General features: G+C 42.9%; 1 protein-coding gene across 2 annotated transcripts; it reads right to left on the reverse strand.

The window, feature by feature from the left end:
- Positions 1–345: 345 nt before the first annotated feature.
- ccl19a.1 (chemokine (C-C motif) ligand 19a, tandem duplicate 1) lies at positions 346–23620 on the reverse strand. Of its 2 annotated transcripts, XM_045706844.1 has the most exons (5): positions 23502–23620; positions 23264–23390; positions 11374–11497; positions 3903–4017; positions 346–1134 (listed from the first exon to the last, which is right to left on the reverse strand). In XM_045706844.1, exons 2-5 carry the CDS (start codon positions 23328–23330, stop codon positions 1096–1098), a joined length of 345 nt encoding a protein of 114 aa, XP_045562800.1. In that variant the 5' UTR covers positions 23331–23390; positions 23502–23620; the 3' UTR covers positions 346–1095. The 2 variants fall into 2 exon arrangements, with proteins under 2 accessions (XP_045562800.1, XP_045562799.1); XM_045706843.1 differs by having other exon boundaries at positions 23264–23572.
- Positions 23621–24343: the final 723 nt, after the last annotated feature.

The following is a 24343-nucleotide window of genomic DNA, read 5'->3' on the forward strand; positions in this document are numbered from 1 at the left end:
AATAGCCACTAGCGTTGCGTCAGGTAGACTAGTGGTTAGAGTGTTGGGCCAGTAACCAGAAGGTTGCAGGATCAAATCCCTCTAACTGACAAGGTAAAAATCTGTTGTTCTGCCCCTGAACAAGACAGTCAATCCACTGTTCCATGGTAGGCCGTCATTGTAATAAGAATTTTTCTTAACTGACTTGCCTAGTTAAATAAAATAATAGTAATCTAGCTTGTCCCCTCTATTGGAGAATAGTTATTCTTGTTTACAGATTTGGGTCCATGAGCTTAATCTGTGTCCGGGAAACCAGCCCATACACTCTCGTCCTCAAAATATACAGAAATATGTTCACTCAGAACATTGACTTGGAAAAGTCTTTATTGAAAAAACAAAAGGTCCATGAAAAAACAAGAATTTGTCAAATACATTGTAGGTTCACAAATGATAAGAAATATGGAATTCTCTGAGATTTACGTATAGATTAGGCAGATGGGTGTTCTAACCAGCTGCCAGCACCTTGACCCCTGACCCCTTGACCCCTGACCTCATTGTTGGAAAATGATGTGTAAGTAAGCATTTCACTGTTAGAATACAGCTGTTGTTCATGAAGCATGTGACAAATAAAATTGTATTTGATGACAAAATTAGTCTGGGATCTAGGAATCTGGTCATTTCAATTACTTCTGCCATTTTGTTGCTTTACAGAATCCCAGACTGTTGCTTATCAAATCCCAGACTGTAGCTTTAAGGGTCAGTTCAAATTTGGGGTCAAGGGTCAAAGCCAGTCTACTCTTTTTGGAATATTGAATATTTTGTCACATAAAAAGAATAAAAAACGTCTTGTACGTGAACGTGCCACTGAGAAACCGCATGGCATCTTTTAAGCAAGACAGTCTGTTGGTTAAACTAAAGACTGAAGACAGAAGGAAACTTAAAAAGTGCATTAGTGGTAAGAGGAATCACATTTGTCTTTTTTTGTTTGTTTTACTTCTCCCACCCTGTTCTTCACCCACTTGGAAGGTTCTTCTCAGACTCTGTCATGGTTGTTTTGACCGGGAGATGGGGGTGGAGGTGGTGGTGTTGGTGGTAGGAGGGGCTCCGACAAGGACCTTAGGGACTATTGTTCTTCAGCTTCTTACAGTGTTTAGCCTGCAAACACACAGACACACATAGAGTTAGGTCACTAGCTAAAGTAAGTTTCTTTTAAATTCCAGAGTTTAGTGGTTTAGTAACTGCTGAATCACATCGGGGGTTTTTTTACTTCTTCGTTTTGTGACTCAACACCATTGTTGTTCAATTGTTCAATGCTTGCAGCTAAAAACACCTGGAGGATTTGCAAGAGATTAAGCCAACTACCAAATCATAATTCTGACTAATTTAGCATGTTATCTACCCAGCACTATACCTACTATATACTGCAATCTATGTAATCTTCCCAGTACTATATTTACTATATACTGTAGTCTATGTATTCTACCCAGTACTATATCTACTATATACTGTAATCTATGTTATCTACCCAGTAATATATCTACTATATACTGTAATCTGTTATCTACCCAGTACTATATCTACTATATACTGTAATCTATGTAATCTACCCAGTACTATATACTGTAATCTATGTCATCTACCCAGTACTATATTTTATTTAATTATGATTTTATTTCACCTTTATTTAACCAGGTAAGCTAGTTGAGAACAAGTTCTCATTTACAACTGTGACCTGGCCAAGATAAAGCAAAGCAGTGCCACACAAACAACAACACAGAGTTACACATGGAATAAACAAGCGTACAGTCAATAACACAATAGAAGAAAAAAAAGAAAGTCTATATACAGTGTGTGCAAATGGCGTGAAGAGGTAAGGTAATAAATAGGCCATAGTAGCGAAGTAATTACAATTTAGCAGATTAACACTGGAGTGACAGATGAGCAGATGATGATATGCAAGTAGTAATACTGGTGTGCAAAAGAGCAGAAAAGTAAATAAAAACAATATGGGGATGAGGTAGGTAGATTGGGTGGGCTATTTACAGATGGGCTATGTACAGCTGCAGTGATCGGTTAGCTGCTCAGATAGCTGATGTTTAAAGTTAGTGAGGGAAATATAAGTCTCCAGCTTCAGCGATTTTTGCAATTCGTTCCAGTCATTGGCAGCAGAGACCTGGAAGGAAAGGCGGCCAATGTAGGTGTTGGCTTTGGGGATGACCAGTGAGATATACCCGCTGGAGCACGTGCTACGGGTGGTTGTTGTTATCGTGACCAGTGAGCTGAGATAAGGCGGGGCTTTACCTAGCATAGACTTATAGATGACCTGGAGCCAGTGGGTCTGGCAACGAATATGTAGGCCAGCCGACTAGAGCACACAGGTCGCAGTGGTGGGTGGTATAAGGTGCTTTGGTGACAAAACGGATGGCACTGTGATACATTTTTTTACATTTTTACATTTTTAGTCATTTAGCAGACGCTCTTATCCAGAGCGACTTACAGTAGTGAATGCATACATTTCATACAATTTCATACATTTTTTTTTTTTTTTTACTGTGCTGGCCCCCCGTGGGAATCGAACCCACAACCCTGGTGTTGCAAACACCATGCTCTACCAACTGAGCTACAGGGAAGGCTAGACTGCATCCAGTTTGCTGAGTAGAGTATTGGAAGCTATTTTGTAAATGACATCGCCGAAGTTGAGGATCGGTAGGATAGTCAGTTTTACGAGGGTATGTTTGGCGGGGTGAGTGAAGGAGGTTTTGTTGCGAAATAGGAAGCCGATTCTAGATTTAATTTTGGATTGGAGATGTTTAATATGAGTCTGGAGGGAGTGTTTACAGTCTAGCCAGACACCTAGGTATTTGTAGTTGTCCACATATTCAAAGTCAGAATTGTCCAGAGTAGTGATGCTAGTCAGGTGGGTGGGTGTGGGCAGCGAACGGTTGAAAAGCATGCATTTGGTTTTACTAGCGTTTAAGAGCAGTTGGAGGCCACGGAAGGAGGGTTGTATGGCATTGAAGCTCGTCTGGAGGTTAGTTAACACAGTGTCCAAAGAAGGGCCAGAAGTATACAGAATGGTGTCGTCTGCGTAGAGGTGGATCAGGGAATCACCAGCAGCAAGAGCGACATCGTTGATATATACAGAGAAAAGAGTCGGCCCGAGAATTGAACCCTGTGGTACCCCCATAGAGACTGCCAGAGGTCCGGACAACAGGCCCTCCGATTTGACACACTGAACTCTGTCTGAGAAGTAGTTGGTGAACCAGGCGAGGCAGTCATTTGAGAAACCAAGGCTGTTGAGTCTGCCGATAAGAATACGGTGATTGACGGAGTCGAAAGCCTTGGCCAGGTCGATGAAGACGGCTACTATATACTACAATCTATGTCAAATCAAAGTTTATTTGTCACGTGCGCCGAATACAACAGGTGTAGACCTTACAGTGAAATGCTTACTTACAGGCTCTAACCAACAGTGCAATTTTAAAGTAGAAAATTGGTATTAAGTGAACAATAGATAAGTAAAGAAATAAATGCAACAGTAAAAAGACAGTGAAAAATAACAGTAACGAGGCTATATACAGTAGAGAGGCTATATACAGTAGCGAGGCTATATACAGTAGAGAGGCTATATACAGTAGAGAGGCTATATACAGTAGTGAGGCTATATACAGTAGCGAGGCTATATACAGGCACCTGTTAGTCAGGCTAATTGAGGTAGTATGTACGTTACTATGCATATGATAAACAGAGAGTAGCAGTAATGTAAAGGAGGGGATTGGCGGGTGGTGGGCGGCGGGACACAATGCAGATATTCCGGGTATGTAATCTACACAGTACTATATCTACTATACACTGTAATCTATGTAGTAATCTACAAACACATTGCTTGTACTCTACATACACATTGCTTGTAAGGACAGTACCTTGAAGTTGGTTTCGTGGCACTTCTTGATGAGGCGGTCCATGAGATTCATCAGGTCTGTAACCCAGGTGGGGTCAGCGGGAGCACACAGCTTGAGTCCCCTCCTGGTAGTGAAGCTGCAGTAAGGAATGAGAGGGGAGACAGGTTACAGGGAGGTACAGAGAGTAAGGAATGAGAGGGGAGACAGGTTACAGGGAGGTACAGAGAGTAAGGAATGAGAGGGGAGACAGGTTACAGGGAGGTACAGAGAGTAAGGAATGAGAGGGGAGACAGGTTACAGGGAGGTACAGAGAGTAAGGAATGAGAGGGGAGACAAGTTACAGGGAGGTCCAGAGAGTAAGGAATGAGAGGGGAGACAGGTTACAGGGAGGTCCAGAGAGTAAGGAATGAGAGGGGAGACAGGTTACAGGGAGGTACAGAGAGTAAGGAATGAGAGGGGAGACAGGTTACAGGGAGGTACAGAGAGTAAGGACTGAGAGGGGAGACAGGTTACAGGGAGGTCCAGAGAGTAAGGAATGAGAGGGGAGACAGGTTACAGGGAGGTTCAGAGAGTAAGGAATGAGAGGGGAGACAGGTTACAGGGAGGTATATAGAGTAAGGAATGAGAGGGGAGACAGGTTACAGGGAGGTACAGAGAGTAAGGAATGAGAGGGGAGACAGGTTACAGGGAGGTTCAGAGAGTAAGGAATGAGAGGGGAGACAGGTTACAGGGAGGTACAGAGAGTAAGGAATGAGAGGGGAGACAGGTTACAGGGAGGTATATAGAGTAAGGAATGAGAGGGGAGACAGGTTACAGGGAGGTACAGAGAGTAAGAAATGAGAGGGGAGACAGGTTACAGGGAGGTTCAGAGAGTAAGGAATGAGAGGGGAGACAGGTTACAGGGAGGTATATAGAGTAAGGAATGAGAGGGGAGACAGGTTACAGGGAGGTACAGAGAGTAAGGAATGAGAGGGGAGACAGGTTACAGGGAGGTTCAGAGAGTAAGGAATGAGAGGGGAGACAGGTTACAGGGAGGTACAGAGAGTAAGGAATGAGAGGGGAGACAGGTTACAGGGAGGTACAGAGAGTAAGGAATGAGAGGGGAGACAGGTTACAGGGAGGTACAGAGAGTAAGGCATATGCTGGGATCAAGCTCCTACTACTGGCATACAGTGAGGGAAACAAGTATTTGATCCCCTGCTGATTTTGTACATTTGCCCACTGACAAAGAAATGATCAGTCTATAATTTTAATGGTAGGTTTATTTTAATAGTGAGAGACAGAATAACAACAACAAAAATCCAGAAAAACGCATGTCAAAAATGTAATAAAATGATTTGCATTTTAATGAGGGGAATAAGTATTTGACCCCTCTGCAAAACATGACTTAGTACTTGGTGGCAAAACCCTTGTTGGCAATCACAGAGGTCAGACGTTTCTTGTAGTTGGCCACCAGGTTTGCACACATCTCAGGAGGGATTTTGTCCCACTCCTCTTTGCAGATCTTCTCCAAGTCATTAAGGTTTCGAGGCTGACGTTTGGCAACTCGAACGTTCAGCTCCCTCCACAGATTTTCTATGGGATTAAGGTCTGGAGACTGGCTAGGCCACTCCAGGACCTTAATGTGCTTCTTCTTGAGCCACTCCTTTGTTGCCTTGGCCGTGTGTTTTGGGTCATTGTTATGCTGGAATACCCATCCACGACCCATTTTCAATGCCCTGGCTGAGGGAAGGAGGTTCTCACCCAAGATTTGATGGTACATGGCCCCGTCCATCGTCCCTTTGATGCGGTGAAGTTGTCCTGTCCCCTTAGCAGAAAAACACCCCCAAAGCATAGTGTTTCCACCTCCATGTTTGACGGTGTGGATGGTGTTCTTGGGGTCATAGGCAGCATTCCTCCTCCACAAAACACGGCAAGTTGAGTTGATGCCAAAGAGCTCCATTTTGGTCTCATCTGACCACAACACTTTCACCCAGTTGTCCTCTGAATCATTCAGATGTTCATTGGCAAACTTCAGATGGGCATGTATATGTGCTTTCCTGAGCAGGTGTACCTTGCGGGCACTGCAGGATTTCAGTCCTTCACGGCGTAGTGTGTTACCAATTGTTTTCTTGGTGACTATGGTCCCAGCTGCCTTGAGATCATTGACAAGATCCTCCCGTGTAGTTCTGGGCTGATTCCTCACCGTTCTCATGATCATTGCAACTCCACGAGGTGAGATCTTGCATGGAGCCCCAGGCCGAGGGAGATTGACAGTTCTTTTGTGTTTCTTCCATTTGCGAATAATCGCACCAACTGTTGTCACCTTCTCACCAAGCTGCTTGGCAATGGTCTTGTAGCCCATTCCAGCCTTGTGTAGGTCTACAATCTTGTCCCTGACATCCTTGGAGAGCTCTTTGGTCTTGGCCATGGTGGAGAGTTTGGAATCTGATTGATTGATTGCTTCTGTGGACAGGTGTCTTTTATACAGGTAACAAACTGAGATTAGGAGCACTCCCTTTAAGAGTGTGCTTCTAATCTCAGCTCGTTACCTGTATAAAAGACACCTGGGAGCCAGAAATCTTTCTGATTGAGAGGGGGTCAAATACTTATTTCCCTCATTAAAATGCAAATCAATTTATAACATTTTTGACATGCGTTTTTCTGGATTTTTTGTTGTTGTTATTCTGTCTCTCACTGTTCAAATAAACCTACCATTAAAATTATAGACTGATCATTTCTTTGTCAGTGGGCAAACGTACAAAATCAGCAGGGGATCAAATACTTTTTCCCCTCACTGTAGCCGTGGGAAGTAGGGGTGCTGAGGGTGCCGGCAGAACCCACTGAAAAATCTGAATAAAAAATAAATAAATGTATTTTTAGAAAAATGTATATTTCACAAAAGTAGTCCATTGGGCCTTTACTAGTATTAGCGGACCGATATAGACGTCTGTAGCATGAGCAAAAACAGTTTTTCATCATCTCTGCTTCGACAAAAAAAGGTAGCTGTATAATTAAGAACAGTATCTTGCAGGATTTAATAGTTGTAATTGTAAAAGTTGTTGGTTGCCCTGTCCCTTTCTCTGCTATTGTCATTCTAATGGGATCCAGAAAGAACAAAACCCCGTTGTCAAACATTTACTTCAAAAGATGCAAAGTTATGGGCAAAGACACAATACATCTACATCAAATTAAATATATTTCTTGATCAAATAATATGGCAAATAACCACTTTTTGTGCAGTATTAATTTACCATCCTTACAAACAGTGGAGGCTACTCAGAGGACGAAGGGGAGGACCATCCTCCTCAGTGAATTTCATAAAAATAAAAAATGTAAAGCATTTTAAAAGTTTTCCTTTGTAGATGAAACTATACTAAATATAATCACATTTCACCATATAATTGATTAAAACACACTATTTTGAAATTAAAGTCTACAGTAGCATCAACAGAACTCTGTAGGGTAGCGCTATTGTGTAGCCGGAGGACAGCTAGCTTCCGTCCTCCTCTGGGTACATTGACTTCAATACAAAACCGAGGAGGCTCATGGTTCTCACCCCCATCCATAGACTTACACAGTAATTAAGGCAACTTCCGGAGAACGTCTTCCAAGCTATCAAAGCTCTTGCAGCATCAACTTACATGTTGTCCACCCAAGCAAAGGATCAGAGAATGAATCTAGTACTGAAAGCATAAACTACAGCTAGCTAGTTGACTCAAAGAGAGAGAAAGACAATAGTTGAACAGTTTTAAACAAATTAATATCTTCCAAAATGAAGGAGAATTAAGAGAGAGAAAGAGAGAGATATTTCATCATTTTTTCCCCCACTTTCAGTTTCACTTACTTAGCTAGCAAATGCAGCTAGCTAGTTTTGCCTACTCAAACACCCTGCTCAAACAGAGGGATGCTATGTTAGCTAGCTGGCTATGACTATCCAACACAACACTGGAACTCTTCCAAGTTAAGGTAAACCTTTTTTTTTTATTGCCACAGAGGCTAGGTTGTAGCAACCTCATGATCGGTATAGTAGCTTAAACCTATCACTGTTACATTGAACTGGGTGAATGGAAAATGAGTGAGAGTCATCTAATATGCTGTAATAGAAGTAAGGTCATGCTCATGGAAAAATAATTGTCTTCCCTCACTGACCGCCACTGCTTACAAACCACTTAATGTAAATGTGCATTACTGTATTGTACATACAGTTGATGTTGGAAGTTTACATACACTTAGGGTGAAGTCAACAAAAACAAAATATAGTTTTGGCAAGTCGGTTAGGACATCTACTTTGTGCATGACACAAGTCATTTTTCCAACAATTGTTTACAGACAGATTATTTAACTTATAATTCACTGTATCACAATTCCAGTGGGTCAGAAGTTTACATACACTAAGTTGACTGTGCCTTTAAACAGGTTGGAAAATTCCAGAAAATGATGTCATGGCTTTAGAAGCTTCTGATAGGCTAATTGACATAATTTGAGTCAATTGGAGGTGTACCTGTGGATGTATTTCAAGGCCTACCTTCAAACTCAGTGCCTCTTTGCTTGACATCATGGGAAAATCAAAAGAAATCAGCCAAGACCTCAGAAAAAAAATTGTAGACCTCCACAAGTCTGGTTCATCCTTGGGAACAATTTCAGGTACAAAAGTATCTACAGTGCTGTGAAAAATGATTTGCCCCCTTCCTGATTTCTTTTTTTTTTTGCACATTTGTCACACTTAAATGTTTCAGATCATCAAACACATTTTAATACTACACAAAGATAACCCAAGAAAACACAAAATGCAGTTTTTAAGTGATATTTTTGTTTATTAGGGGAAAAAAGCTATCCGAACCTTCATGGCCCTATGTGACAAAGTAATTGCCCCCTAAACCTAATAACTGATATCGACATAACCTGAAAGGTCGCTCAGCAAGGAAGAAGCCACTGCTCCAAAACCTCCATAAAAAAGCCAGACTACAGTTTGCAACTGCACATGGGGACAAAGATCATACTATTTGGAGAAATGTCCTCTGGTCTGATGAAACAAAAATAGAACTGTTTGGCCATAATGACTATCGTTATGTTTGGAGGAAAAAGGGGGAGCCTTGCAAGCCGAAGAACACCATCCCAACTGTGAAGCACGGGGGTGGCAGCATCATGTTGTGGGGGTGCTTTGCTTCAGGAGGGACTGGTGCACTTCACAAAATAGATGGCATCATGAGGTAGGAAAATGATGTGGATATATTGAAGCAACATCTCAAGACATCAGTCAGGAAGTTAAAGCTTGGTCGCAAATGGGTCTTCCAAATGGACAATGACCCCAAGAATACTGCCAAAGTTGTGGCAAAATGGCTTAATAAGGACAACGAAGTCACGGTATTGGCGTGGCCATCACAAAGCCCTAACCTCAATCCTATAGAAAATTTGTGGGCAGAACTGAAAAAGTGTGTGCGAGCAAGGAGGCCTACAAACCAGACTCCGTTACACCAGCTCTGTCAGGAGGAATGGGCCAAAATTCACCCAACTTATTGTGGGAAGCTTATGGAAGGCTACCCGAAACGTTTGACCAAAGTTAAACAATTTAAAGGCAATGCTACCAAATACTAATTGAGTGTATGTAAACTTCTGACCCACTGGGAATGTGATGAAAGAAATAAAAGCTGAAATAAATCATTCTCTCTACTATTATTCTGACATTTCACATTCTTAAAATAAAGTAGTGATCCTAACTGACCTAAAACAGGGAATTGTTAATAGGATTAAATGTCAGAAATGGTGAAAAACTGAGTTTAAATGTATTTGGCTAAGGTGTATGTTAACTTCCGACTTCAACTGTAGGCTGGTCATCTAGGTTTGTACCTGTAGTCTTTCCATCCCCACGACGATAAAACAATGACCAATCCAGTAGTTGAGTACATTGAGACAACAAGTTGTTAATGATGATGTGGCTCAGTTGATAGAGAGTGCATGGTGCTTGCTAGGATTGTCGATTCGGTTCCTAAAGGGGGACCAGTATGAACATGTATGCAGTTACTCTGGACAAGAGGGAGTCTACTAAAAATGGAAAAGGAATGAATAGACCATTTTAGTTTTCACGTAGAAATAATTTGCAAAGTATTTCAAGAACCTGGAAAACATATACGTATCAAGCAAGTATTCTTATATTCCACAAGTATTATCAGATTAATTGTTTTGTACAGATAATTATCAGACTCAAGTTTGAAATGTTTTCACTAAAGTAGTGAACTGGGCCTTTTCTAGTCCTGTATTAGTGGACAGATATATAGACATCTTCAGCAAATCCCGCCCAGTATCCCCAAACTACCGTTGCTATGGCTACTGGGGGGCATGTGTAGTCTAGTCAGCAGTGCTACCACTACTAGACAATGCTTTGGAAAGGTTTCTGCTATAGACCTACCACGCACTGTACGGACTAGACAATACAACACCTTCATTGATTAGAATTATGTAAGTAGACAGGGTAAGGTATAAGCAAGATATACTGAACAAAATATAAACTCAACATGTAAAGTGTTGGTGGCATTTTTCATGTGATGAAGTAAAAGGTCCCAGAAATGTTCCATACGCACAAAAAGCTTATTTCTCTAAAATTTGTGCACTAATTTGTCTACATTCCTGTTAGTAAGCATTTCTCCTTTGCCAAGATAATCCATCAATAAGTTGATTAAACAGCATGACCGTTACATAGGTGCACCTTGTGCTGGGGACAATAAAAGGCCACTTTAAAATGTGCAGTTTTGTCACACAACACAATGCCATAGATCTCTCAAGTTTTGAGGGAGTGTCTAATTGGCATGCTGACTGCAGTAATGTTCAACAGAGCAGTCGCCAGAGAATTGAATGTTAATTTCTCTACCATAAGCCTCCTCCAATGTAATTTTAGAGAACTTTGCAGTACATCCAACCAGCCTCACAACTTCAGACCACATGTAACCATGCCAACTAAAGACCTCCAAATCCGGCTTCTTCACCTGTGGGATCGTCTGAGGAGGGGGGAGGGGGTGCTGAGGAGAATTTCTGTCTGTAATTAAGCCCTTTTGTGGGGAAAAACTCATTCTGATTGGCTGGACCAGGCTCCTGAGTGGGTGGGCCTATGCCCTCCTAGGCCCACCCATGGCTGCGCCCCTGCCCAGTCATGTGAAATCCATAGATTAGGGCCTAATGAATTTATTTCAATTAACTGGTTTCCGTCTATGAACTGTAACTCAGTAAAATCTTTGAAATTGTTCCATGTTACGTTTATGTCTTTGTTAAGTATAATAACAGCCCAGCCTTGCTTTCTTATAAGGCATGTGGAGTTTTCACCATATTTCTTATACCAAATCAAATCAAATCAAATGTTATTTGTCACATACACATGGATAGGAGATGTTAATGCGAGTGTAGCGAAATGCTTGTGCTTTTAGTTCCGACAATGCAGTAATACCTATACAATCCTCTCAACTCCACAGTGGGTGGTCGTTGTAAATCCAAACCAATGAAATACAAGTTTTTCACTTACACCACAGCGTCGATGGAGCAGCCTTGACCTCTGACCTGAGACTGGTAACCTACGACAACGTGTCTAGGGATCTCTCTCTGACTGACCGTCAGACAGCAGTCCATTAACATCTGGCCCTGAGTCACTGAGAGAGGAGAGAAAGAGAAGGTAATCAATCAAACAGTCAGCAGATAATTGCCTCAACAACAAATAATGGACACTTTACAATAATGTTTCATTTGTAAAGGGGTTATTACTTTTTTAAATTACGATTATTTAATTATTTGTAAATGCATTATAAACCATTAATAAATGGTTATAAATCATTGATAAAAATAGTTCAATAACTGGTCAGTGTTTGCCAATATTATGTCCAGTTACTAACCATTTATAAATGCACTTACAAACGCTTATAATATTGAACCCTTATGTATCATCATGCATCCTTATTTTCAATAGTTGCACAGTTGAACAATAGTTATTTTCTCACTTTTAGGTGTGATATAATTGGTGCTCTGTCCCAGGAATAGAAAAGGTTGGTTTTCATGATGCGTCTTGACCCACCTTTGAAACCCTTTACATCCAGGACATTATTCAATCATCATTCCTAATTCCTTACCAGATTATATCAACACACTTACCACTTCTCTGTAATCGTCCAAGTATGGTGAACGCTCTGGTGTGAAATGGTAACCTTAATATCACTAGTTGGTGAAACAGCGGAGGAGGCATCCTCTCACAACGTTGAATGTTTTGTTACTGATACCTAGGGCTGTGACGGTCATGAAATTTTGTCAGCCTGTGATTTTCATGCAAATAACTGCCGGTCTCACTGTAATTGGTCATTAATTAACATAAACCTTTTTAGCATCATTGAACATAGCTGAATGAAATAGAAGGGATATTTTCCCCAAACGACTATTCTTTGTTGGGCGGTTAACAAAAAACAGGTCCTCCTATCAGAAATGGTGCGTGGGTAAAATCACAAAGGAAGCCAGGAAAAAAAAGCCATATTACATATTTGTGTTGTTTGCTCTATAACCTGTTAGTTCACATCCCTTGCCACCGTGAAATATAGGCCTAACGGTCAAGACAATAAGAAGACACATTGGCAGAATAAATTCAACCACACCTTTGTTTCATCACAAAACCAGAGAGCAACCTCTGTCCAGTCCACGAACAGTTACATGATCTACAGCATGGTCAAGCAAGTTCATGTTTCTGACATTTTCTGACTACTAAACAACTATTGATTTAGACCCACAGTTAGTTACCGAAAGTTGCAAAGAAAACAGGAGCTGCCTCCACTACTCCAGCACCATTTCAACTTCAATATTTCAACATCATTTAATCACCTACAGTATGCTTAGTCTAATAGTGATAGCTAAGACAACTAAGATACCAAAAACAATTTAGTCCAAACAATGTAAATGAAATATGATATGCCTGTCCATGGTACTGATTTCTGTGTGTGTGTGCATAGCCGCGGGAAGTAGGGGTGCTGAGGGGGCTGCAGCACCCCCAAAAAAAATCTGAATAACAAACAAATATTAATTAAAAAATTATATATGTGATATGGCTGTCCATGTCACTGATTTCTGTGTGTGTGTGCATAGCCGCGGGAAGTAGGGGTGCTGAGGGTGCCTGGGCCTTTACTAGTCCTGTATTAGCTGACCGATATAGTAGTATAGTGGAGACTAAACTACTTCCTGCGGCTATACAGTGCCTTTTGGAAAGTATTCAGACCACTTGAATTTTTCCAAGAATTTTTACGTTACAGCCTTATTCTAAAATGGATTAAATAAAAAAATATCCTTAGCAATCTACACACAATACCCCGTAATACATTTTTGTAAATGTATTAAAAATTAAAAACAGAAATACCTTATTTACGTAATATATATCCTCTTAAGACTAGGGGGCAGTGTTCGGAAGTTTGGATGAATGACATGCCCAAAGTAAACTGCCTGTTACTCAGGCCCAGAAGCTAGGATATGCATATAATTGGTAGCATTGGATAGAAAACACTCTGACGTTTCTACAACTGTTAAAATAATGTCAGTGAGTATAGCAGAACTGATATGGCAGGCGAAAACCTGAGGTAAATCCATCCGGAAAATTAGTTTTTGAGGTCACAGGCCATTTCAATGCTAGCCTATGGGAAAAACAAATAGATAGGACCCAGATTGCCGTTCCTATGGCTTCCACTAGATGTCAACAGTCTTTAGAAAGGGTTTCAGGCTTGTTTCTTGACAAATGAACAAGTAGTTGTAGTTTTTCCAAGGTGTCCTTCATTAGAAAAGTAGTCTTGTTGCGCGCGTGAATTTTATTGTTTATTTAGATATTAGAGTACCTGTTTGACTTGTTTGGACGAACTTTACAAGTAACTTTTTGGATTCGTTTGTATGCATGTTGAATGAGTGGATTACTGAAATAAATGGCGCCAACTAAACTGACTTTTTTGGATATAAAGAGGGACATTATCGAACAAAACAACCATTCATTGTGTAGCTGGGACCCTTGGGATTGCAAACAGAGGAAGATCTTCAAAGGTAAGTGATTTATTTTATCGCTATTTGGGATTTTGTGACACCTGTGCTGGTTTGAAAAAGTATTTTCATGTGGGGCGCTGTCCTCAGATAATCGCATGGTATGCTTTCGCCGTAAAGCCTTTTTGAAATCTGACAACGCGGTTGGATTAACACGAAGTTACGCTTTTAAACGATGTAAGACACTTGTATTTTCATGAATGTTTAATATTACGATTTTTGTATTTTGAATTTCGCGCTCTGCAATTTCACCGGATGTTGTCGTAGTGGCACGCTAGCGGGACACCGATCCCAAAGAGGTACATAAGTATTGAGGCCCTTTGCTATGAGACTCAAAATTGAGCTCAGGTGCATACTGTTTCCATTGATTATCCTTGAGATGTTTCTACAACTTGATTGGAGTCCACCTATGGTAAGTTCTATTGATTGGACATGATTTGGAAAGGCACACACCTGTCTATTTAAGGTCCCACAGTTGACAGTGCATGTCAGATCAAAAAGCAAGCCATTAGGTCGAAGGAATTGTTTGTAGAGCTCTGAAACAGAATTGTGTCGAGGCACAGATCTGGGGAAGATTACCAAAAATGTCTATAGCATTGAAGGTCCCCAAGAACACAGTGGCCTCCATCATTCTTAAATGGAAGAAGTTTGGAACCACCAAGACTCTTCGTAGAGCTGGTGGCCCGGCAAAATTGAGCAATCAGTGGAGGAGGATCTTGGTCAGGGAGGTCACCAAGAACCCGATGTTCACTCTGACAGAGATCTAGAGTTCCTCTGTCGAGATGGGAGAACCTTCTAGAAGGACAACCATCTCTGCAGCACTCCACTAATTAGGCCTTTATGGTAGAGTGACCAGACGGAAGCCACTCCTCAGTAAAAGGCACATGACAGCCCGCTTGGAGAAACAAGATTCTCTGGTCTGATGAAACCAAGATTGAACTCTTTGGCCTGAATGCCAAGGGTCACGTCGGGAGGAAACCTGGTAGCATCCCTACAGCGAAGCATGGTGGTGGCAGCATCATGCTGTGGGGATGTTTTTCAGCGGCAGGGACTGGGAGACTAGTGAAGATCGAAGCAAAGATGAATGGAGCAAAGTACAGAGAGATCCTTGATGAAAACCTGTTCCAGAGCACTCAGGACCTCAGACTGGGGGCGAAGGTTCACCTCCCAACAGGACAACGACCCTAAGCACACAGCCAAGACAATGCAGGAGTGGCTTCGGGCACAAGTCTCTGAATGTCCTTAAGTAGCCAAGCCAGAGCCAGACTTGAACCCGATCGAACATCTCTGAAGAGACCTGAAAATAGCTGTGCAGCAGCGCTCCCCATCCAACCTGACAGAGCTTGAGAGGATCAGCAGAGAAGAATGGGAGAAACTCCCCAAATATAGGTGTGCCAAGCTTGTAGCATCATACCCAAGAAGACTCAAGGCTGTAATCGCTGCCAAATGTGCTTCAACAAAGTACTAAGTAAAGGGTCTGAATACTTCTGTAAATGTGATATTTCAGTTAAAAAACAAAACAATAAATTTGCAAAAATAAAACAGTTTTTCCTTTGTCATTATGGAGTATTTTGTGTAGATTGATGAGGGGGAAAAACAATTTAATCAGTTTTAGAATAAGGCTGTAACCTAACAAAATGTGGAAAAAGTCATGTGGTCTGAATACTTTCAGAAGGCACTGTATGCGTGTGTGTGCGAGTGTGTGTGCGCAAGTAGAAACAAACATGTTGACTCACCCAGAAATGCCATCCTCGCCCCTTTATTGACTCTTTCATATGCTTTTAGTTTTTGTTGTCCTGGCTAAAATGCTCGCTAGCTGGCTTCCCTTGGCATCCATGAATACACAGCACTGCCTCCTATACACTTAATTTAGAGTTATTTATGCAACTTTAGTTGTGATACAGTACAAACATCAGGCTATATGTTTGGATTTTTATTACATTCTAAGGCTGCATGTTCGACACTAATGATGATTCGAAAAAAAAGTAACATGAAAGGCATGAGCTCTGTTTCTTGTGCAGACACTTCTCTCATTCACTATTTGATTTGACAAGCACTTAATACTTATCTCACCAATCAGACTATTGATTCTTAATTTAATCTGGTCTTTACATGTATTCTACTGATATAAATTTGGAATTATTTTTTATTTAGAATGGCCCCAAACAAACAAACAAAATATTCGTAGCCTGCGCTCGAATAGCGAATGGAGGTTACATGTGTTAAAGCTGTTTTAATATATAAGCCGGTCCATGAGGCTGGTGGAAGCTATCCCTAAAGTAAATTTAATTAAATTGCCAAAATTATATAGCCTAATTAGCCTACTCCTATCTATACAAATGTAAATAAAATCATTCAAAATTGCCGACTAAAGCGTGATTTGGCAACATTAACTTATTTTTTTTTAATGTGGATTTCATGACTGGGAATACATATATGCATCTGTTAGTCACATTTACCTTAAAAAAATAGTAGGGGCGTGCAACGGCCGTCAAAAGGAGTAGACCAAGGCGCAGCGTGTTGAGTGCTCATCATGTATTTATTGTACTGAGAACACATAAACAAAGAAACAAAAACTGACGGCCAAACAGTTCTGTCAGGTTAGCAACACTAAACAGAAATTAACCACCCACAAAACCCAAGGAAAACAGGCTGCCTAAGTATGGCTCCCAATCAAAGACAACAATATACAGCTGTCCCTGATTGAGAACCATACCCGGCCAAAACAAAGAAATACAAAACATAGAAAAAGGACATAGAATGCCCACCCTAGTCACACCCTGGTCTAACCAAAATAGAGAATAAAACCCTCTCTATGGCCTGGGCGTGACAGTATACCCCCCCCCCCCCAAAGGTGCGGACTCCGGCCGCAAAACCTAAACCTATAGGGAAGGGTCCGAGTAGGCATCTATCCGCGGTGGCGGCTCTTTGGTGGCGACTCTAGAGCGGGGTCCCTCGCCTCGGGCCCAGACTGCAGGGCGACTCCGGGAGCTCCGGACTGGAGGGCGACTCCGGGAGCTCCGGACTGGAGGGCGACTCCGGGAGCTCCGGACTGGAGGGCGACTCCGGGAGCTCCGGACTGGAGGGCAACTCCGGGAGCTCCGTACTGGTGGGCGACTCCGGGAGCTCCGGACTGGTGGGCGACTCCGGCAGCTCCGGACTGGAGGGCGACTCCGGCAGCTCCGGACTGGAGGGCGACTCCGGCAGCTCCGGACTGGAGGGCGACTCCGGCAGCTCCGGACTGGAGGGCGACTCCGGCAGCACCGGACTGGAGGGCGACTCAGGCAGCTCCGGACTGGCGGGCGACTCCGGCAGCTCCGGACTGGCAGGCGACTCCGGCAGCTCCGGACAGGCGGGCGACTCTGGCACGGGACTCACCAGCCTGAGGAGACATGCAGGAGGCCTTGCTCTGGGAGCAGGCACAGGACTCACCAGGCTGAGGAGACTTGCAGGACGCCTGGCTCTGGGCGCAGGCATAGGACTCACCAGGCTGGGGAGACTTGCAGGAGGCCTGGCTCTGGGCGCAGGCACAGGACTCACCAGGCTGAGGAGACTTGCAGGAGGCCTGGCTCTGGGCGCAGGCACAGGACTCACCAGGCTGGGGAGACTTGCAGGAGGTCTGGCTCTGGGAGCAGGCACAGGATAGACCGGGTCCTGGAGACGCACTGGAGGTCTGGAGCGGACGGCCTGCACAACCCGTCCTGGCTGAGTTGTCACTATAGCCCGGCATGGGCGGAGCACTGGCACAGGGCGAACTGGGCTGTGCTGGGGAATGATGGCTGCCGTGCGTAGAGCAGGCGCAGGGTAGGCTGGACCTAGGAGATGCACTGGTGTCCAGATGTGCTGCGCCGGCGCACTTCTTCCTGGCTGAGTGCCAACTCTAGCACGGCACTTGCGGGGGGCTGGTATCGACCGCACCGGACTGTGCGTGGGGATGGGCGACACCGTGCGCACTTCCGCATAGCACGGTGCTCTCCACGTCAACCGCTCCCCACGGTAAGCACGGGGAGTTGGCTCAGGTCTATTGCCTGACTTACCCCAACTCCCCGTGTGCCCCCCCCAAAAAAAACATTTGGGGGCTGCCTCTCAGGCTCCTGTAGCTCCCTTAACTTGTTCTGCCAGAATCGACGTTCCAACTTCCATGTCCATCCTTCTCCCCGGTGCTCCAATCCACGCTGCTTGGTCTTCTTGTGGTTCTGTAACGGCTGTTGCAGGGAGTAGACCAAGGCGCAGCGTGTTGAGTGCTCATCATGTATTTATTGTACTGAGAACACATAAACAAAGAAACAAAAACCGACGGCCAAACAGTTCTGTCAGGTTAGCAACACTAAACAGAAATTAACCACCCACAAAACCCAAGGAAAACAGGCTGCCTAAGTATGGCTCCCAATCAGAGACAACGATATTTGTAAGTCGCTCTGGATAAGAGCTTCTGCTAAATCACGTAAATGTAAATGTCAATGTCCCTGATTGAGAACCATACCCGGCCAAAACAAAGAAATACAAAACATAGAAAAAAGGACATAGAATGCCCACCCTAGTCACACCCTGGTCTTACCAAAATAGAGAATAAAACCCTCTCTATGGCCAAGGCGTGACATGGCATGGATCAGACCACCATTTACCTCATGCAACTCAACACGTCTCCTTTGCATAGAGTTGATCAGGCTGTTGATTGTGGCCTGTGGAATGTTGTCCCACTCCGCTTCAATGGCTGTGCGAAGTTGTTGGATATTGGCAGGAACTGGAACACGTTGTTGTACATGTCGATCCAGAGCATCCCAAACGTGCTCAATGGGTGGCATGTCTGTTATGCAGGCCATGGAAGAACTGGGACATTTTCAGCTTCCAGGAATTGTGTACAGATCCTTGCGTCATGAGGCCGTGCATTATCATGCTGTAACATGAGGTGATGGCGTTGGATGAATGGCATAACAATAGGCCTCAGGATCTCATCACTGTATCTCTGTGCATTCAAATTGCCATCAATAAAATGCAATTGTGTTTGTTGTCCATAGCTTATGCCTGCCCATACCATAACCCTACGTTCACCATGGGGCACTCTGTTCACAACGTTGACATCAGTAAACCGCTTGCCCACACAACACCATCTGCCCGGTATGGTTGAAAAGAAGGGGCGGCAGGTAGCCTAGTGGTTAGAGCGTTGGGCCAGTAACCGAAAGGTTGCTGGATCAAATCCCTGAGCTGACAAGGTAAAAATCTGTCATTCTGCCCCTGACCAAGGCAGTTAACCCACTGTTCCCCAGGTGCTGAAGACGTGGATGTCAATCAAGGCAGCCCCCCTGCACCTCTCTGATTCAGAGGGGTTGGGTTAAATGTAGGATGTATGTCAATTTAGCATAGACACTCTAGCTACAGATATCTCTGCTATCATGATTTAGGCTTAGCTAGTTATGTTATTCACTGCTAGCTAATAATAATAATAGCTAGCTAGCTAGTGTTTAACATTACTTGCCAACACTAATAGCCAGCAACCACTGATTAAAGGGGTTAGCTAGTTATCCCTATTTTTGCTAATACACTAACTAGCCTGTTAGCTAGCTAGCTAGATAGTAAGTTAGTCTTAAAATTGGAACTACTACTGTGCTGACAAAGGATGCTAGCTAGCTAAATTACCAGCTAACGTTACCTAGCTAAAGACAGTACCTGAGTTCAAAGGTTAGATAACTAGCTAGCTAGCGTACTAATCTAAACTAGCCAGCAAACATGATCTACTTCGCTAGCTAACTATATCATGCCAAAGATTATCTCGTGCTAAATCATTTAGCAGAATTTCTACATTCAAAAATATGTTTTAGATTTTACCTAAAGCTAGTTAGCTAGCTAGCTAACGTTTCCTAGCTAGCTAGGTAGGACAGAGGTGCTAGCAAACATTAGCTTTGCAGCAGAACTTCTGTATCCAAAAGTGAAACAAATTGCATAGAGAATGTACCCTTTCTCCTATGTCACCATTTTTTATCTTGTGAACAATGTTTATTTTGTGCAATCTCTTCCATCTGGCCTTTGCACACTTATCATAGCCACATCCATCCTGATTCTTCACAATGCACTGTGACATGATGTAAGTGTCAACACAAAAATTCTGGGCATGGTCCAGGTTGTCTTTATTTCAAGAGCATTTCAAAGATTGGTATCTCTCACCAAAGTTTGGGGAATTTCTCCGAAACTAGCAAACCACTATGACTTGAGATCTTCAGATGATGATCATTCCTGCAATAAACAAGTGTACCAACGCATCATCCACGGTTTCAAACGTGGGGCAATTGACGCATCATGGGAGTTTGACCATTGGTTTTGAAAACGCAACCATTTCCATTCCTGGGACAGAGCAACAATGCATCACACCTAAAAGTGAGAAAATAACTATTGTTTAACTGTGCAACCATTGAAAATAAGACGAGATAGCATTTTATTGAATACAGAAAGAGAGGGGAGGGATAGAAAGATGGAGGTTAAAGAACGAAATGTGAGAAAGAGAGAGAAACAGATGTAGGAAAAGGGGAGGAGGGAACCTGAGGTGAACAGGCCACACGTATTACAGAGATTAGTGTGTGTGTGTGCGCGCATGTGCGTGTGCGCGTGCGCGTGCACGGGTGTGTGTTTGCCAATGTGTGTCTTTGTGGGAGTGATTGAGTGTCCCCTTTTTTGGGTATCTGAAAACAGAAATATGGTTAAACAGTTTTAAGTTGTGTAAGACTACATCTGTAATGTAACACTCCCTTTATCGTGAGCCTCTGATTAGGCATGGCTTGACTTTCTCAGGAGTTATGTCGTTTTAGTTGTGGGAAACAGGGTGATGGACCATGTCCAATGATTTCTAATGGTTATTTCAGTCCAACACACTATTGTGGACGTAGCAGAGCACACATGAACACAGAGAGGGAGAAATAAAGATAGTGAGTGAGTGAGAGGGAGGGCGGGAGAAAGAGAGGGAGAGAGACATGGACAGGAAGTGGAGGGAGAGAGCGAGAGATTTAAGGGAGCGAGAGTGAGAGAAATCAGTAGTGTTCATGTTGATTTGACACTGTAGTTAAATGATGCATGTCTATCTCTTTTATCTGGCTGGGAATTCCCCTGTAACTTTATAACACTACAGACACTAGACGGTCAAACTATATGGTAGTGTTAGGTAATAGCTCGTTCACACACACACACACACACATTTGCACACGCACACACACACTCCTTCTCTGTTAACAGAATTCTATTCACTGAGTGCCAACATTTAGTTTCCTGGTGGGAGAGGTTATAACATGAGTTGACTATTCAAGGACCTCATATGATGACAAAGTATTTTCTAGTGTGTGTGTGTGTGTGTGTGTGTGTGTGTGTGTGTGTGTGTGTGTGTGTGTGTGTGTGTGTGTGTGTGTGTGTGTGTGTGTGTGCCTGCACTTTTTTAGTTTCTGAAAATGTTTGATCAAAATGGGACCTGATTTGAAATATTTTTTACATTTTAGTTGGTCCAATCTACTGCACTGGCCAGTCAGATAGCTCACATAACCGTGCATACAGATTCCACGACCCTGGCCATAGAAAAGTTTGATACCAGCCTACGTGAGATTTCATAATGTTTAAAACCACGACCAGAGAGAGAGACTGTCAAAGAATACAGCAAACAGCTGCTGAGTTTAAGTTTTTAACTTTCTATTCAGCATTGTCAACACTGTTTTTATTCAACACTATTACAAAACATAAAACGTGTTCTCTCTACTTCCACTTCCACTTGAGCTGCAAATGCAGTGAATGAGTTGCCAAGTGTATCGATAGCGCTGTGTTTTTATTATTAGTAGTAGCTCGTCCTGTCTATTTTAATAGGGAGGGATATTTAACTTTCTCTGGTCATAGGAACAACATGAATTTGTGCCGGAGGCAGATGCGGTGTGACTCGACTTTAGCCATCAGGTGGAAGACGTTGTCCCCTCTCTCTGGTCAGTCTCACCGGAGGAAAGGAAGGAGAGAGCAGGACCGTGTGAGGCGGACCCTCTGCTGTTCTCTCCCTCCCTCCGCTGAGACTAATGCGGTGTTCAAAACTACTGGGAACTCTGAAATCTCAGACTTCCGACTTCAGTGTGTTCAAAACAACTGGGAACTCGGGAATCTCAGACTTCAGTGTGTTCAAGACAACTGGGAACTCAGAAAAAAATTGAGATCCGACTGGGAAAAAGTCGGAATACCAAGTAGGAAACTTGAGTTAGAGCTCCAATGTTACGACCTGAAGATCACTGACATCCTGATTTAAACACATTTTTTTTTAACCAGAATTCCCAGTTGTCATGTGGTGCTCTGGGAACTCTGAGGTCAAGTCATGATGTCCGTGATCTTCAGGTCGGAAAGTCGGAGATCTACAAAGAGGCCCAAGTTCCCCGACTTGGAATTCCGAGGTGGATGACCGTTCAAAGCGATTTTTCCCAGTCGGAGCTCGCAAGATTTCCGAGTTCCCAGTTGTTATGAACGCGGCATTGAACCCACCATGCCCATCAGATGTAGGTACCATCAGTCCAGCTAAATAAAAAAGTGAATTATTTAAATTTATGCTCAGCTGTGCCTCGCAAGTGCTACACCAACAGATCTATTTTGTTATCAAAGCTCGAGTTTTGAAATATAATATGGTCTGAGAAGAACAATATTGTCAAGCCAGGCATGTAGCCAATATGATGTGGTAATGTATTAGACCTACTGCACAAACCTCATTTTTATTAGGTTAATGTTACATACACAAAGTGAACGTGTGTCAAATATGTAATCTGAAAATGTCGTATGTTAAAAGCACTATTTGAATGTCCCTAATCTACTTTCTGCCTAAATTTTCCAAATAGGAGCTAAGTTCGAACCAACTAAAAATGTTATGTTCAGGTAGCACTTTGACCAAAAAGTTGAGTAAACCAAAAAAAAGACAGGAACCAGTTGCTGAATAATAATTAATTGAATCAACTACATTTTTACGGTGTATGTGTGTCAGTCAGTCAGTCAGTCAGTCAGTCAGTCAGTCAGTCTGTCTGTCTGTCTGTCTGTCTGTCTGTCTGTCTGTCTGTCTGTCTGTCTGTCTGTCTGTCTGTCTGTCTGTCTGTCTGTCTGTCTGTCTGTCTGTCTGTCTGTCTGTCTGTCTGCCTGCCTGCCTGCCTGCCTGTCTGTTGTGTGAGTGTGTGCCTCGTGAGTATCTGTTTATCTTGTTGTAAAGTAATAAACCCACTAATAAAGACATATCTACATCCCGTTATGATGATTAAGTAACCAAGCCGTCCAGTAACTGAGAGGACTGACCCTGGAAACAGCTGTAGAGGAACAGTAACAGAGGACTGACCCTGGCAACAGCTGTAGAGGAACAGTAACAGAGGACTTACCCTGGCAGCAGCTGTAGAGGAACAGAACACAGAAGAGGATCTTGGCAATGCCCACGGCAGACATCATGACTGGTCACCGATAACCTGAGCTGTTCTGATGGGTCTGGACTGGACTAAAACTGTGTGTCTGAAGATATGTGTGTGTGAGTGAGGATGCCTTCTGGAGAAGTGAAGTGTGTGAAGTGTAGATTTTGTCTGTTATTGATGTTATGTAAGGATTTCCACAAGTCTGTCTTACCCTGTTGTGTGATGGTTCCTAGCATGCTGTTAGCTCTGCTTTGTGATTACACTACCTCCCTGTCCTTATAGGCTCTATCCAGTTTCACTTTTAGTCACACAAACTCCCCATTGGTCTTTTGGTAAACCTCAGACTGCCCCTCCTACTGGTCATTCATCAACCCATATATCTATTGTGTGTGTGTGTGTGTGTGTGTGTGTGTGTGTGTGTGTGTGTGTGTGTGTGTGTGTGTGTGTGTGTGTGTGTGTGTGTGTGTGTGTGTGATTGAGAACCTCTATGTAGTTGAATGTGATTCCTTTTATGAAATGTTATTTTTTTTGTTTATTGTGCTGAATTATATTGTTTTATACACGTGTGTGTGTTGTTTTATCATTCTGTTGTTATTGTAATGTGTGCAGGCCTCTCTTGTAAAATAGATTTTTAATCTTGTAACGCCCTGGCCATAGAGAGGGGTTTTTTGTTCTTTATTTTGGTTAGGCCAGGGTGTTACATTCTATGTTCCTTTTTCTATGTTTTTGTATTTCTTTGTTTTGGGCCGAGTATGGTTCCTAATCAGAGGCAGCTGTCTATCGTTGTCTCTGATTAGGAATCATACTTAGGCAGCCTGTTTTCCTTTGGGGTTTTGTGGGTAGTTGTTTCTGTTGTGTGGTTTGCACCGACAGAACTGTTGGCTTTCGTTTTCCCTGTTTGTTTTTTGAAGTGTATCATTAAAAATCATTATGACCACTTACCACGCTGCATCTTGGTCCCCTCTTCCAGACGACCGTTACGAATCTCAATGTGACTCCCTGGTTAAATAAAATGTGTGTTTGAGACCTACCTTAATATCGTCTCTTCAAATA

Source organism: Salmo salar, chromosome ssa24 (genome assembly GCF_905237065.1).
Source record: "Salmo salar chromosome ssa24, Ssal_v3.1, whole genome shotgun sequence".
In the NCBI taxonomy this organism is placed as follows: Eukaryota; Metazoa; Chordata; class Actinopteri; order Salmoniformes; family Salmonidae; genus Salmo; species Salmo salar.